General features: G+C 42.0%; 1 protein-coding gene across 4 annotated transcripts in view; it reads left to right on the forward strand.

Moving 5' to 3' along the window:
• The window catches only part of RECK (reversion inducing cysteine rich protein with kazal motifs), a 63,941-nt gene extending 51,832 nt beyond the window's left edge, over positions 1–12,109 (forward strand). For all 4 annotated transcript variants that reach the window (XM_081066875.1, XM_081066872.1, XM_081066874.1 and 1 more), the window contains 6 exons: positions 1,815–1,986; positions 5,703–5,895; positions 7,135–7,345; positions 8,575–8,648; positions 9,421–9,576; positions 10,448–12,109. In XM_081066875.1, coding sequence (XP_080923001.1) covers positions 1,815–1,986; positions 5,703–5,895; positions 7,135–7,345; positions 8,575–8,648; positions 9,421–9,576; positions 10,448–10,669 — 1,028 coding nt within the window. In that variant the 3' untranslated portion in view covers positions 10,670–12,109. The remainder of the gene's footprint in view (positions 1–1,814; positions 1,987–5,702; positions 5,896–7,134; positions 7,346–8,574; positions 8,649–9,420; positions 9,577–10,447) is intronic.
• Positions 12,110–12,355: the final 246 nt, after the last annotated feature.

Here is a 12,355-nt window from a genome sequence, read left to right on the forward strand (position 1 = left end):
TTCTTAGCATCAATACTCTTGAATTCCACACACAAAAAAACAGGGCCAGTGGGTGGGATCGTTTCAGTTAAATGGAACTTTTCTACCTGCTAAAATACCCCATTTACCCTTACTATGATGGTCTAAAATATCCCTGTATTATAATATTTTCTAAGTTTGTTTCTGTTCTAATGTTTTCCTCACCACTTTCTTCCTTTATCTACTTTAGCCTACTGATTCATATTGGTAGAAATCCATATAAACAAAGGTATAGGTAGGAAAAGTAAAGAATGTGTCTCCCAATATGGTGTATAAAATCTAAAATTTAGACCTTTGAAGTCTGGCTGAGGATTTCTGGAAAGTTAAAGGATGACACCTTTACACAAGGAGTAGAGGTTGTAAACTCCTCATGTAGGTTCCTTCCACTGTTATCTCCTTAGGGATTTCTCCAAGAACGTAACTTGGGAAATTATTATAATTTTGAGACTTAAGAATTTTTCTGATCAATCAAGAATTTTTCTTGACTTTGTTTGCTGTGCTTCCTGCTGCTGGTATTATGCTCCCACCAGTTACAGTAAGTAAAAAGGCTGGTGGGATGCGATGCTCTGTTCTTGAGAAGAAGCTACAGTTGTCAATAGCAACAGTACAGTCTGCTGGTATCTACTGGTCTCTGCTTTTTCCTAGATCTGAAATGCCTTTGGTTCTGGGGAGAGAGGAACTTTGCCCTGTTTTACGCTGCTGTAGCAGCAACTTGATTCTTCTTTCCTTGGATTTATTTAGTATTATATGTGGAGTGGGGCGGGTGAGAACAGAATAGGGATTTACCAAATGTGTCTCCAGCCCATTGGACCTAAAAAGGAGGTCAGAAATAAGAAGTAAAGAGCAGGCTGACTCCACTCCATCCTGCATCCACCCTGATGAGCGCCAGCCTTCGTTGCTCGGTGGTGGTGGTGGTTGTCCTTTATTATTGTCCTTTATCTGCTCTGCTCTGATGAGGGCAATTCATTCTGCTTAGAGAAACCATAAGACTTCTGTGGGAATGAAGAGTGAACTAAAGATTTACCTGGAATTCTTTTATTTATTTATTTGTTTACATCTAAGTGATTTTGGAAGATGAACGTTACAACTAGCAGGACACTTTTCCCTGTAGTGTGTCCCGGGATAAATTAAGTTAATGACCATTTAGCTAGCAGGCTCTAAGGAGATTTTACTGGCCACAAAGTCTACCACATTTCTTGGGACCCAGATTGTGACCCAGTCCAAACATGACTCAGAGAGAGACGTTCATAAAAATTCCTAAGTCTCAAAACCACAAAAATTTCCCAAGTTACCTTGTTCTTCCCCTTCCCTAAGAAGATGGGAAAAACCTATGTGAGGACTTTACAACCTTCACCCTTTGTCTTGTTTTGGGTATTCTTTTTATTAGTCCATTCTCTACTTAGCTAAAATGTAAGGTTGGTGTGTTCTAGAAATCCCCCAAGCCAGACTTCAAACTTCTAAATTCTAGATTTTATACACCAGATTGGGAGACATAGTCTTTACTTTTCTTACCTATAACTTTGTTTATAGGGGTCTCTACCCTGGCATCAGGTTTGGAGGCCCTCAATTATCTGGCAATAAATGGAACAATGAAAAGCCATTTCCAGACAAAATTCAGAGTCTTACCACTTTTAAAAAGACTCAGAGATTGGAGGGGTGTTTTTTCGTTTTACTAATGTACAGTTCTATTTTAACATGAGACCCCCACATGATTGTTAATGGTTTGCCTTCATGAGCAAACATGAGGGAAAGGGAATATACAAGGACACGTTGTTGAGGCTGTTTCCTCCCTTCAGGTCTGCCCTGTAACTGTGCAGATCAGTTTGTCCCCGTGTGTGGGCAGAACGGACGCACTTACCCCAGTGCTTGCATTGCTCGCTGTGTGGGGCTCCAAGACCATCAGTTTGAGTTTGGATCGTGCATCTCAAAGAATCTGTGTAACCCTAACCCCTGTCCAAAAAACCAAAGGTAAGTCAAATGGCTCCTTATCTTTTTTCACCCGAAGACGAGCCCTTACTAAGCTCGTCTGCTATGTACCAGAGAGTGAAAATACAAAGATGGCTAAGAAGGTCTCTGCCCTGAAGAGTTTGGTGTCTGGAGGGGAAAGGCCACGTACAGCTGCTTGGTAACATGTTGTGATTAGGGAACCTGGAGTGGAGCCATTGATGCAGTCTGGGGGAGGCCTGGGCAAGCCTTTAGAGGGTGTGACTCTCTGCTGCAAACATGGCTAGGAGATTGCAGGCAAGGTTTGCAGGGGAGTTGCTGGCAAAGGCCGAGAGTACCAGGAGCAAAGATCTTGGTTGCTAGAAAAAAGGAGATAGCATGGTGTATGCTGGGAGCTACAGCAGTTTTGTAAAATTGAAACAGAAAGTACAAGGCAAGGAGGAGTAGCAGATGAGATGACAGAAATGGATATATTCTTATTATTAGCTCTTTATACCTGATAGTAATGGGAAATTTTCTTCTACTGGTCTACCTCCATTTTAGGGATTGGACATGAGAAATCTCTGGAAAATGAGACCAGTATTATTTGAAATTATTTGTGTAGGTGCTCCTTTCTCTGAAGTTTCATCATGAGCTCAGGGTATAGTTGACAGAGACTTAATGATAGGTTTCTATATGTGGTGGCCACAGGGCAAGTGTCCTGCTGACTCGCTTAGGTTTCAGCCTGCTAGAACTGGCGTTTTCACCGGCTGCCCGAGAGACCCGAGCAGGACACATCCCAGTGCCACAGCCCTTTCCTTATGTAGGATTCTGTGGAAATAAGCAATTGCCTCTCCATCCTTAAAACCTCGGTGCAGTATGGAGGGAGAGGAAGATTTTCTCATGTGTTAAAAGAAATGGTGAAGAGAATTGGTCACCCATCTGCAAAGTTTATACCACGGAAACTAAACCCCAAAAGTTCCTATGGAAAGAAGACAGGGTGATGTTAAAGAGAAAAAAGGGGTAAAGAAATAAGCCAAAGGGATAATATAGTTGTGTTGGGAGGTAGAATAGAGGGTTGTTTTGGTATTTACTTGATTGTTTTCCTCTATTTGCTAACCTTTCTGAATAAGGCTGTCTTTTAAAATAAAACATAAAATCTCAAAGTAGGAAGTCCTTTCTGGATATAATACAAAACCAACATAAAAGAAGAGATTGAAAAATACAGCTGCATTGAAATGAAAATTTCTGCATGGTAACAGACAAATGACAAAGTGGGTAGAGTATCACAGAGAAAGGGCTGATGTTCTTATACTATAAAGAGCCACTACACCTCAATATGAAAAAGATCAATAACCTGGTAGAAAAACAGACCAAGGACCTAAACATAGAAAAAGAAATACAAATGATTCTTAAACACTTGAAAAGATGCTTCTTTAGTTAGGGTGAGTAACTCTAGCTACTGTATACAAACTCAAAAAGATTAATACTCTAAGGAAAATTCAAATATGGTCGGTCCGTTTGGGTGTTGAGCAAGTGGCTTTCCACACGGTGATTCGGAGACTTAGGATCCTGCCATCTAGTGACTGTCTGCTCCTACAGCCTCCACGTTCTCCTCTGCCTGCATCTTCTGCATCTGGCCAGCGGATGAGAGAAGGATGGTGATGGAGGTTACTCTGAGAGGCTTCCATGCGTCAGGTTTAAAAGCGGCGTGCATCTCCACCTGCAGCCACATTCCGTTCTCTACAACGCAGTGACTTGGCCGCAACTGACTGCCAGGGAGATTAGGAAATGTAATCTAGATGTGTGCCCAGGAAGAAAATTAAATGAATCTGATGAGCCTCTCGTTAATCTACCACAATGCTTAAGCTTCCTCATATTACGCAAAATGGACATTAAACTAATTGTGTATTGTACCATTTTCCATCTACCAGATTGGCAAAGATAAAAAGTTTAATAACGTGATGTAGGGAAACAAGCACTCCCCTCCAAGACGGGGTTGGAGGGAGGGTTGGTACATCCTCCATGGATGGCAATTTGGCCAAGTCCACATTAATTTTAAATGTTCATACTCTTTGAATCAGCACATATACGTGCTTATACTTACATAAACTGTCTCTGGAAGAATAAACAGGAAATTGGGGGAGAGTTTCTGTGTTGGTGACTACGTGGGATACTGGGAGAGTGGTGTATTCAGCGTGGACGCGCCGCGCCCTTTCCCCACGCTTTGCCCTCTGCATCTCTTCCATCTGGCTGTTCCTGAGTTATAGCCTTTTATAATAAACCAGTCATCTAGTAAGAAAAATAAATAAATTGGTAATAATGTTGGCCACTGGGAAAGGGAACTCAGTGGCTGGGACACAAGAATAGGAGAGAGACTTATTTTTCACTATATATCATTTTGTACTTTTTCATTTTCGCCATGGGCTTGTTCAAAAAATAATTATTAAACAAATAAAAAGTTGTATGCATTCATCAACTATGTACTGACGTACCAAACTGCTTTCCAAACACCAGGACACAACAGCAAGCAAGACAAATTCCCTGCCCTGATATGTTTACTTTAATTTACCCCCCAGATTCTCAGCCTTTCCTATTGAGCCTCTTATTTCTATATATTCAGATTGATAAAGTTTTTCCTTCTAAAATTACCAAATTTCATCTGATAGTCTTGTTTCTCATCCCTTCCATGTTAATAGATAATGAAGTTCTAAATCTGGTTTCCATTATTTCTCTTCAGATGTCTTACATTTCCATAAAACCGTGACTACATGCGTTCTAAGCTTAAATCCCATGAGAAAAGGCAACCATCCACAGTACAAGTGATGGTGATAGCGGTCGTTTCAGTGCAGGAGGCTCATCCCTAAAAAGAGTGGAAGCAGTTTCCTTTGAAATTAAAATAATGCTAGCTGCTATGTTCTTCTTTTATTTTCCAGACTAATATTTGTAGATCCTGTTATTTCAAAGACCCAGTGAAAGCCAAACATTTTAATAGGTCTTACCTTCCTGTAGAAAGTCATAAGTATCGTTTATAGAAATGAGAGAAACAGAAAAGTCTAAAGAGGGAAAAAGCCACCCTCCCGTACCCCTCTGAAGAAGTTCAGAAACTGAGAATGAAGCAAGGGTCAGATATTATGAGGAAAACCCAGCTGTCTGGCGTGGCATTCTCTGGGTGATTCGCAACCAGCCACCAGCAATGGTCCTCAGTCTTGTAAGCACAGACACCTGAATTTTTCAGCACATATTGTGAAGCCTTCTCTTAAGAAAGACTCACATTAGCCAAGCTGAAAATTAAGCCCCTGAAAATGCTTCATCTATTATTGACTACAAGGCCTCCAGCATCAGACCCTCACCCACTCTATGGCCTCATGTCACTTCTACCCCATGCATCCTATGCTCCTGCCCTTGGGGTCACCTGCCCTCTCCCCCAGCAGCATGGAGTCTCAAGCATCACACCTTTGCCATGCTGCCCCCTCAGCCTAGCAGGCCCGTGTAGCCCTCCTTCTCCTCCAGGTGCCAGCCAGGATATCACCTCCTCCAGTGCTTTCTCCAGGCTCCTCAGGCATTTTGTGTGTAATTTTTTACTTGATAGCCTACTTTATGTGCATGCTTGACTCTTCCAGCTCTCCATAAGCTCTTGGGGACAGAGACTATTCCCGATTTTTCTCTGGCTTTCTCCTCAACGTCCTGTGCCTCGTCAGTGCTTTGCCGGCCCCACCATAGTCCCTCCCGACTCATGGAGCCACATTCGTGTTTTTCAGATGCATACCCAAACCTCAAGTCTGCCTGACGACTTTTGATAAATTTGGATGCAGCCAATATGAGTGTTTGCCAAGACAGCTCACCTGTGATCAGGTCCGTGATCCTGTTTGTGACACAAACCACATGGAGCACAACAATCTCTGCACTTTGTACCAGAGAGGGAAAAGCCTCTTATACAAAGGCCCTTGCCAGGTACAGTTGTTTAGCTGACAAACCCAAGTACAGGGAGCATAAAACTGGTGTATGGTCTTTTACAGATGAATCAGCAGTAAGACCACTTGAGGGTCTTGTGTGAATCCTGTCAAATCTAGAGAACTTAGCCCCCCACTAAAAATGAACCATTCTAAGACTGGCTTTTTCTCCTAACTCTGGAGGACTTGCTCGCTAGTATGTGTACGTTTGCACATCTAGTGTGCAAGCAAGAAAAGAGAGTGGCTTCCCACACCCACTCCTAAGAGAAGACTTTAAAGTTTCATACTGCCGGCATGAACCAACACTATTTCCATTTCCCACAGTTCTTCGGGCTTTCACTAGGAAACAAATCAGGAAGAAAGCGAGTTAAAACAGCCAAGAAAAGAGTTTTTTCTCCCCACTCTTCCCAATGAAGTCCATATCGGAGTACTGAAAAGGAATCGAAAATTTCTCTACAACGTCTTTTTAACATCAGTTTATCTTTAGGTCTTTTAAGGTTGTGGAATCTGTAATCTTGTTTAAAAAGTGAGCTCAATGTCAGCCCCACTGAGGCTTCCCACATGCACCCCTGATCTGTGTGCTTTCCCCCAGCCCTGGGGGATCCCATCTTTGAGCCCAGCACCCCCTGCCCACAACTAGCTAACATCTGACATGACCTTCTTATTTCCTGGTTTTTATTGTCCGAAGAATGCCTTCTTCAGCTTGTTTCTCTAGGCTTGTTTTCTCTCAGAGCTTATGTTCCAATTGCATTGATATCTGCTATTCTAAATTCCCAGTCTTCTCTTCCTAGCTACAATTTTTCTCCCACATATTCCTAACCTACCCAATAGATCTGGAGTCTGCCTGCCCCACCAATCTCTCCACTTTCCTTTTTCTTATCCCTTACCCAGTATGAAATGATAAAGCCTCCATATGTGCATGAAGATTGATCTTGTTTTCTTCAAATGGGCACTTCTGGAATAACAGACATCTGAGGTAGAGGGATTTGATCTCATATGGATTCACATGGAGTGAGCCTCCAAGTCCCAGAAAGGCTGAGAAACGTCGTCTCTTCTGTTCATCTTGGGACAGCCCTTGCCCCCACCACCATGTTTAGCTCACCTTAGGAGCTTAATTAAGAGGGTCCTCAGAATTTAGACTTTTTTTCCTTGATGAAAATAGGGAGACCTACTGTGTACTCTTGGTTAGCAAAAGTGCACCATAGAGGTTTCCAAGCTAAGTGTGATTTATTTGCCCTAGCCTTTCTGCAGAACCACAGAGCCCATCTGTGGGCATAATGGGGAGACCTACGGTAGCGTGTGCGCTGCCTACTCAGATCGTGTGGCCGTCGATTACTACGGGCCCTGCCAGGCCGTCGGGGTCCTCTCGGAGTACAGTTCTGTCGTGGAGTGTGCTGCTGTGAAGTGCCCGTCACTCGCCACCACTGAGTGCAAACCCATCATCCCACCCGGTAGGCTGGCAATATTTTGGGTGGGGCAGGGGTCGGATTGGAAAGACTTGTTTATCTACCTCCAGAGAGTGAGACAGTTGCTGAGGAAAAGAGAGCTGACTAGTTTATTTTAATTTTTCAAAAAGTCTTAACTCAACCTGAGCTGATTAGATGCATTACTATGGGTCAACCTTAAAAAACGGTGGATTACCTTAGCTATCATCTTGTCCAGCAGTTTTTAAACAATATGGCAGACTTTTTCCAGGCAAAATCTTACCCCAAACACCAATATGCAAACAGATAAAGCACTATTTAATTACTAAAATTATTGTTATTAGTTCAAATGCATAATGTTTACTTTAAAAAGTATGTATCATCATAAAGTTAATGAATAAAGAATTAATAATTAATGAATGAATAATTGAAGTCATTTTGATGAACATAACATTTGAAATTGAGAGAAACAGAAGATAGTTGTCTTAGACTGGACTTAGCATCTAATTTAATTGTTTTAGTTGCATAAAATCAAGAAAGTCTTCTTCCATACAGACTGTTATAAGCAGTAACAGTTTTTCAAAACATCTTACCTTACAGTCTCATGCTGTTCAGTTAAACAGAGGTGGCAGAGGAGACCTTATCCCCAGTCTGCACAGAACAGATCAGTCTGGAGTCTGACAAGTTCATTCCTCCATCTATGAATTCATCAAATGTTTATTGAGCTTCTATCTGCCAGCTACTCTTAGGCACTGGGGACACAGCAGTGAGCAAAACAAAGCCTCTTATCTCCTGGAGACCGTGTTCTGATATTTTGTTGTGTTCTTTTTTTAACAGTTTAAAATAATTTTAAAAATTAAACACTCAATGGAATCCCTGAAACACCTACTCGTTTGTTTTGCAGGCAGAGATCAAAGGCCCAGGAGACCACGTGCCCAAGGTCATACAGTGAGTGTTGAGGCAGGGCAGGGTCTAGGCACCATGTCTCTTGAAAGGCCAGCTCTCTCTGTGTTGTCTTACATGGTGCTGCCTCACTCTGAGAAGTGATAGAGGAAGAAAGCAGGGATGGAGGAAGGATTTAGTAAAAGTATAAATTGTAAGGTCCAGGTTGATCCAGGGTACATATGTAGAGTGCAGGAAGGCCAGCTATAATTCTCCTAGAACAAAATGAAGGGTCAGTAATATCGCCAACTATTTTGTATTCTCTTTGTTTCTAATTCTAATTCTAAACACATGAAATGGTTTCTGTTATACAGGTGCTTGTTGCCCATTATGTGCTGGGATGTTAAGAGTTTTATTTGACAAAGAAAAACTGGATACTATTGCTAAGGTAAATTGCTTCAAATGCCAGGTACTGTTGAAACCTTATTGATAAACTTCTCAGTAATTCTACATAGTAGAATGTGCTGTCCCATTTATAGATGAAGAAGCTAATTTGCAGAGAAGCAACTTGCCCAAAGCTCGTAGTAGTACAGCTCCGTAGTAGTAGTAATAGAGCGGATTTAAATGCAGGCTGCCTGGCTCCCGCTCCTGTGCTCCTTTCCTCCACACCCCGGCTGTGTGGTGACCTTGCTCTGTACATCACAGCCTGGCCTTTTCTTAGAAAAGCTCCCCTCCTGGCACAGTAAGCAGAGTTAGGGCTAGAGGCAAAACCAGGCAGCCAGAGAGTGGTGGATGCCCAGAGGGTTTCAGGGTTGCCTGCATGACTGCTTGCAGAGCCAGCCACTGTCCTGCGAGAGTTTTGCCCCTTTCCTTTTTCTGTACCATAGCTTTTGCTGCTCACTGTTGTGGAGACAAGGGCTCCTGACACGTAGCAGCCAATACTTGCCAGTATCTTGAAAAATTACCCCCATTTTTATTAAAACACCTGTATTTTTATAGGAAGACTTTAATTATTTCCCTGTGGTCTCCATCTCAGAACAGTCACTTTTTAAAAAGCTCTTCTGGTAAGAGTGTTTACTTGGCTACAAAGTTCCACGTCAGGCAAAACCCCATTGAAATGGACTTTGTGGAGCTTCAGAATTCAACGGGCAGGGCCCGCCTGGGCAGGATAGCAAGGCAGCCCGGGCAGGAATAAAAAATTCTGTTTTTTCTCTTTCTAGGTAACAAACAAAAAGCCAATAACAGTTCTGGAAATACTTCAGAAAATCCGCACACATGTGTCTGTCCCCCAGTGTGATGTATTTGGATATTTCAGTATCGAATCAGAAATTGTGATCCTGATCATTCCTGTTGATCATTATCCAAAAGCTTTGCAGGTGGGGTTCCACATACATTGTGCAGCCATCTGTCACTTTCAAGTTTGGCGGGCTTGGGAAGGGTTGGGCCCAAACCAGGACGGGTTAGGGTCAGGTGGTGGGGGAATAGAGGCCTTGCGGTCAGGCAGGAGGAAGAAAGCAGGCAGTCTCCGAGGCTCGGCACTGCACCAGGTGAGCACTTTCCAAGGTGGCTGCGGCCCGCTACACATTTGACAGCAGAATGCTAAGGAGTGGGAGACGGGAGAGGTTGAGAGCTGTGACTCAAAGTATGCAGAAATGAGCTATCTGCTCATCATACAGACAGGCAGCTGAGGCCTTGCGGCAAGGCCATGACACAGGTCAGGAGTGACAAAGCATAAGAGACTCCTGACCCTTAAGGGCTGTGCTCCCACTGGGGAGGAGAAGCCCACTGGAGCCGGTCTTGTGGGCCCTAGTTTTTCCCCTCAATAATCTCACAGTGAACCTCATTCATGTAGGTCCAAGTTTCAGCATCAAAATAGTAAGGGCTCAAGTGAAGGGGATGAATACGAGCAGCCTATCAGCTGCCATCATTAGAAAGCTCATTAAGTCTCATTGCTTTCCTCCTGATGTGTAAATAGGCATTGAAAGTCCATTCCATATGTCTAATATGATTATGTCTAAGTGCGGGTAAGCGATGAAAGGATTGTGGGAAAAGAGGGCAGTGGCATTATGGATCATTTCTGATTTGATTTCCATTGGTGCTGTTATTATGTACTAAATTAAGACTAATTAAATGTTACTTTGGCTGAGAAAAGGACAATGCTTTGTTGGGACATATGTGGAATTTGACTTGACCTTTCCACAGGTTCTGTGGTTTTATATTAAAAAGAATCTGATTTTCCTGTCCCAGATTGAGGCCTGCAATAAAGAAGCAGAGAAGATCGAATCCCTTATCAACTCCGACAGCCCTACTCTGGCGTCCCACGTCCCTCTCTCTGCTCTCATAATTTCCCAGGTACAGGTCTCCAGCAGCGTGCCATCGGCCGGCATCAGGGCCGGACCTCCCTGCGACTCCTGCCTCTGCCTCCTCAGCCTGGGCCTCGCCTCGCTCATGGTCTGGACACATAACTGACTGTCCAGGAAAAATACAAAATGGTCCTCAATCGACTTTTTCTACCTTGTGAAAGACATACGGGACTGCTGGTTTGTAGTTGAATAGTGGCCAAATACAAGCACTTGTCATCTCTGCTCACCACACAGTATTGTTTTTAATCCGCTAATATTAGTAGGATTTTTATTTTGTTTTTACAAATGTTAAATTATAGTCTTCCAAATACTAATGAAAAGAGGATATTTCTTTCCGGTGGATTACTGCTTTACAAGTTACATTTTGCTCATCAGATGGGTCCCCCTCTAAAACATATTCAATGTCACCGATAAATGAGATTTTATCGGTCACTTTTTAGAAAGATAACTCACTTTACCATGGGCTTTGTATTACAGAAACTTCGTTTCAGAGTTCCTATAAGTATTAAGAGGCCCCTAGCGTGTGTGTTTGTTTACAGATAATTACTCTGTCTAGAAGCTAGGGGTCGTAGTGAAGAGCCACTGGCATTAGAGTATGAATAGAGATAAAGCATCTTTAGAATTATCTTGTGGATCATCAGAAACATTTAACTTACATAAATTTAATTCAGGAACCCATCTATTGTGGTAAGCAAAAGCAAGCTAACTAAATGGCACTCTGATATACTGTAAATGACAGTCTCGGTGGGTATGAACGTGTGTCTGTGACTTTTGTGAAAGGGAGAAATTATATCAAATCAAAGCATCGTGCATTGTGCATCTTTATATTAACCAGATATATATTTTTTTCGGTATTCATCCGAGTTAAATTTAGAGTTTTTAAACATCAATCTTTAAACCAATTGCTGCTACTTATATAATTGCCAAAAAATGAAATAATTAGTAGTTCATGTAAATAATACATGATTTTTCTATTTTATTATGAAGGTGAATAGCCATATTTGTAAAGTGACAATCATGTGTGTTAACCCAGTACTTTCCGTTCATGAAGACACATTTGCTTTTTATGACATGCACAGTGTAGATAAGTGTTCTGTCTGACTTTCTGATAGAGAATTATAAAGAGTTATGGTTTATATATTTAAAAATGTCAATCTAAGTATTAAAATGTTTGCATGTTGTCTAAGAAATTGAATACTTTGAATGTGTTTCACAGTTTGAAATAAGCTATTCATTGTAATACTTCTTATTTGTATGCACCTAAACTTAGATTTTACATGAAGTATTTTTTTCAGTATTATATGTACCCTCTGAAATATGTAAGAATATGCTCATTATACCAAAATGTTGTTTAAAAGTGGGCACTTAATCTTTCAGAATTCCTCAATGCTGATGTAGCATGTTTGTTGCAATTGCTTTTTTTATATAAATGTCTTCAATGCAATATACTGGAAAGCTTTTCTATTTTAATAAAAATAATTTTTATATGGTTATGTGCACTTCCAGGCAATGTGGACATTTAAAATGAAACCACTGGTCACTCTTGGGTGAGCTGTGTCCTTTGTTCTGGATTAAGAAGTAATGGGAGTGTTACTATTCCAAGCCAGGGGCCCTGGGAAAGTGGGGCAGTTGGAACAGAGCTGGTCAGACCAGACCCAGGTGTGACCAGAGAGCAGGCAGTAGCAGAACGTCAGGTACAAAGACCCCAGCTTTAGGCCTTCGGGACCGAGAAAGCTTCAAGCCCTCCAAGACTGAGGAACACTGCATTGGGCGTGCTATTTCAGCTCCAGGG

Source organism: Rhinolophus hipposideros (assembly GCF_964194185.1).
Source record: "Rhinolophus hipposideros genome assembly, chromosome: 11".
In the NCBI taxonomy this organism is placed as follows: domain Eukaryota; kingdom Metazoa; phylum Chordata; class Mammalia; order Chiroptera; family Rhinolophidae; genus Rhinolophus; species Rhinolophus hipposideros.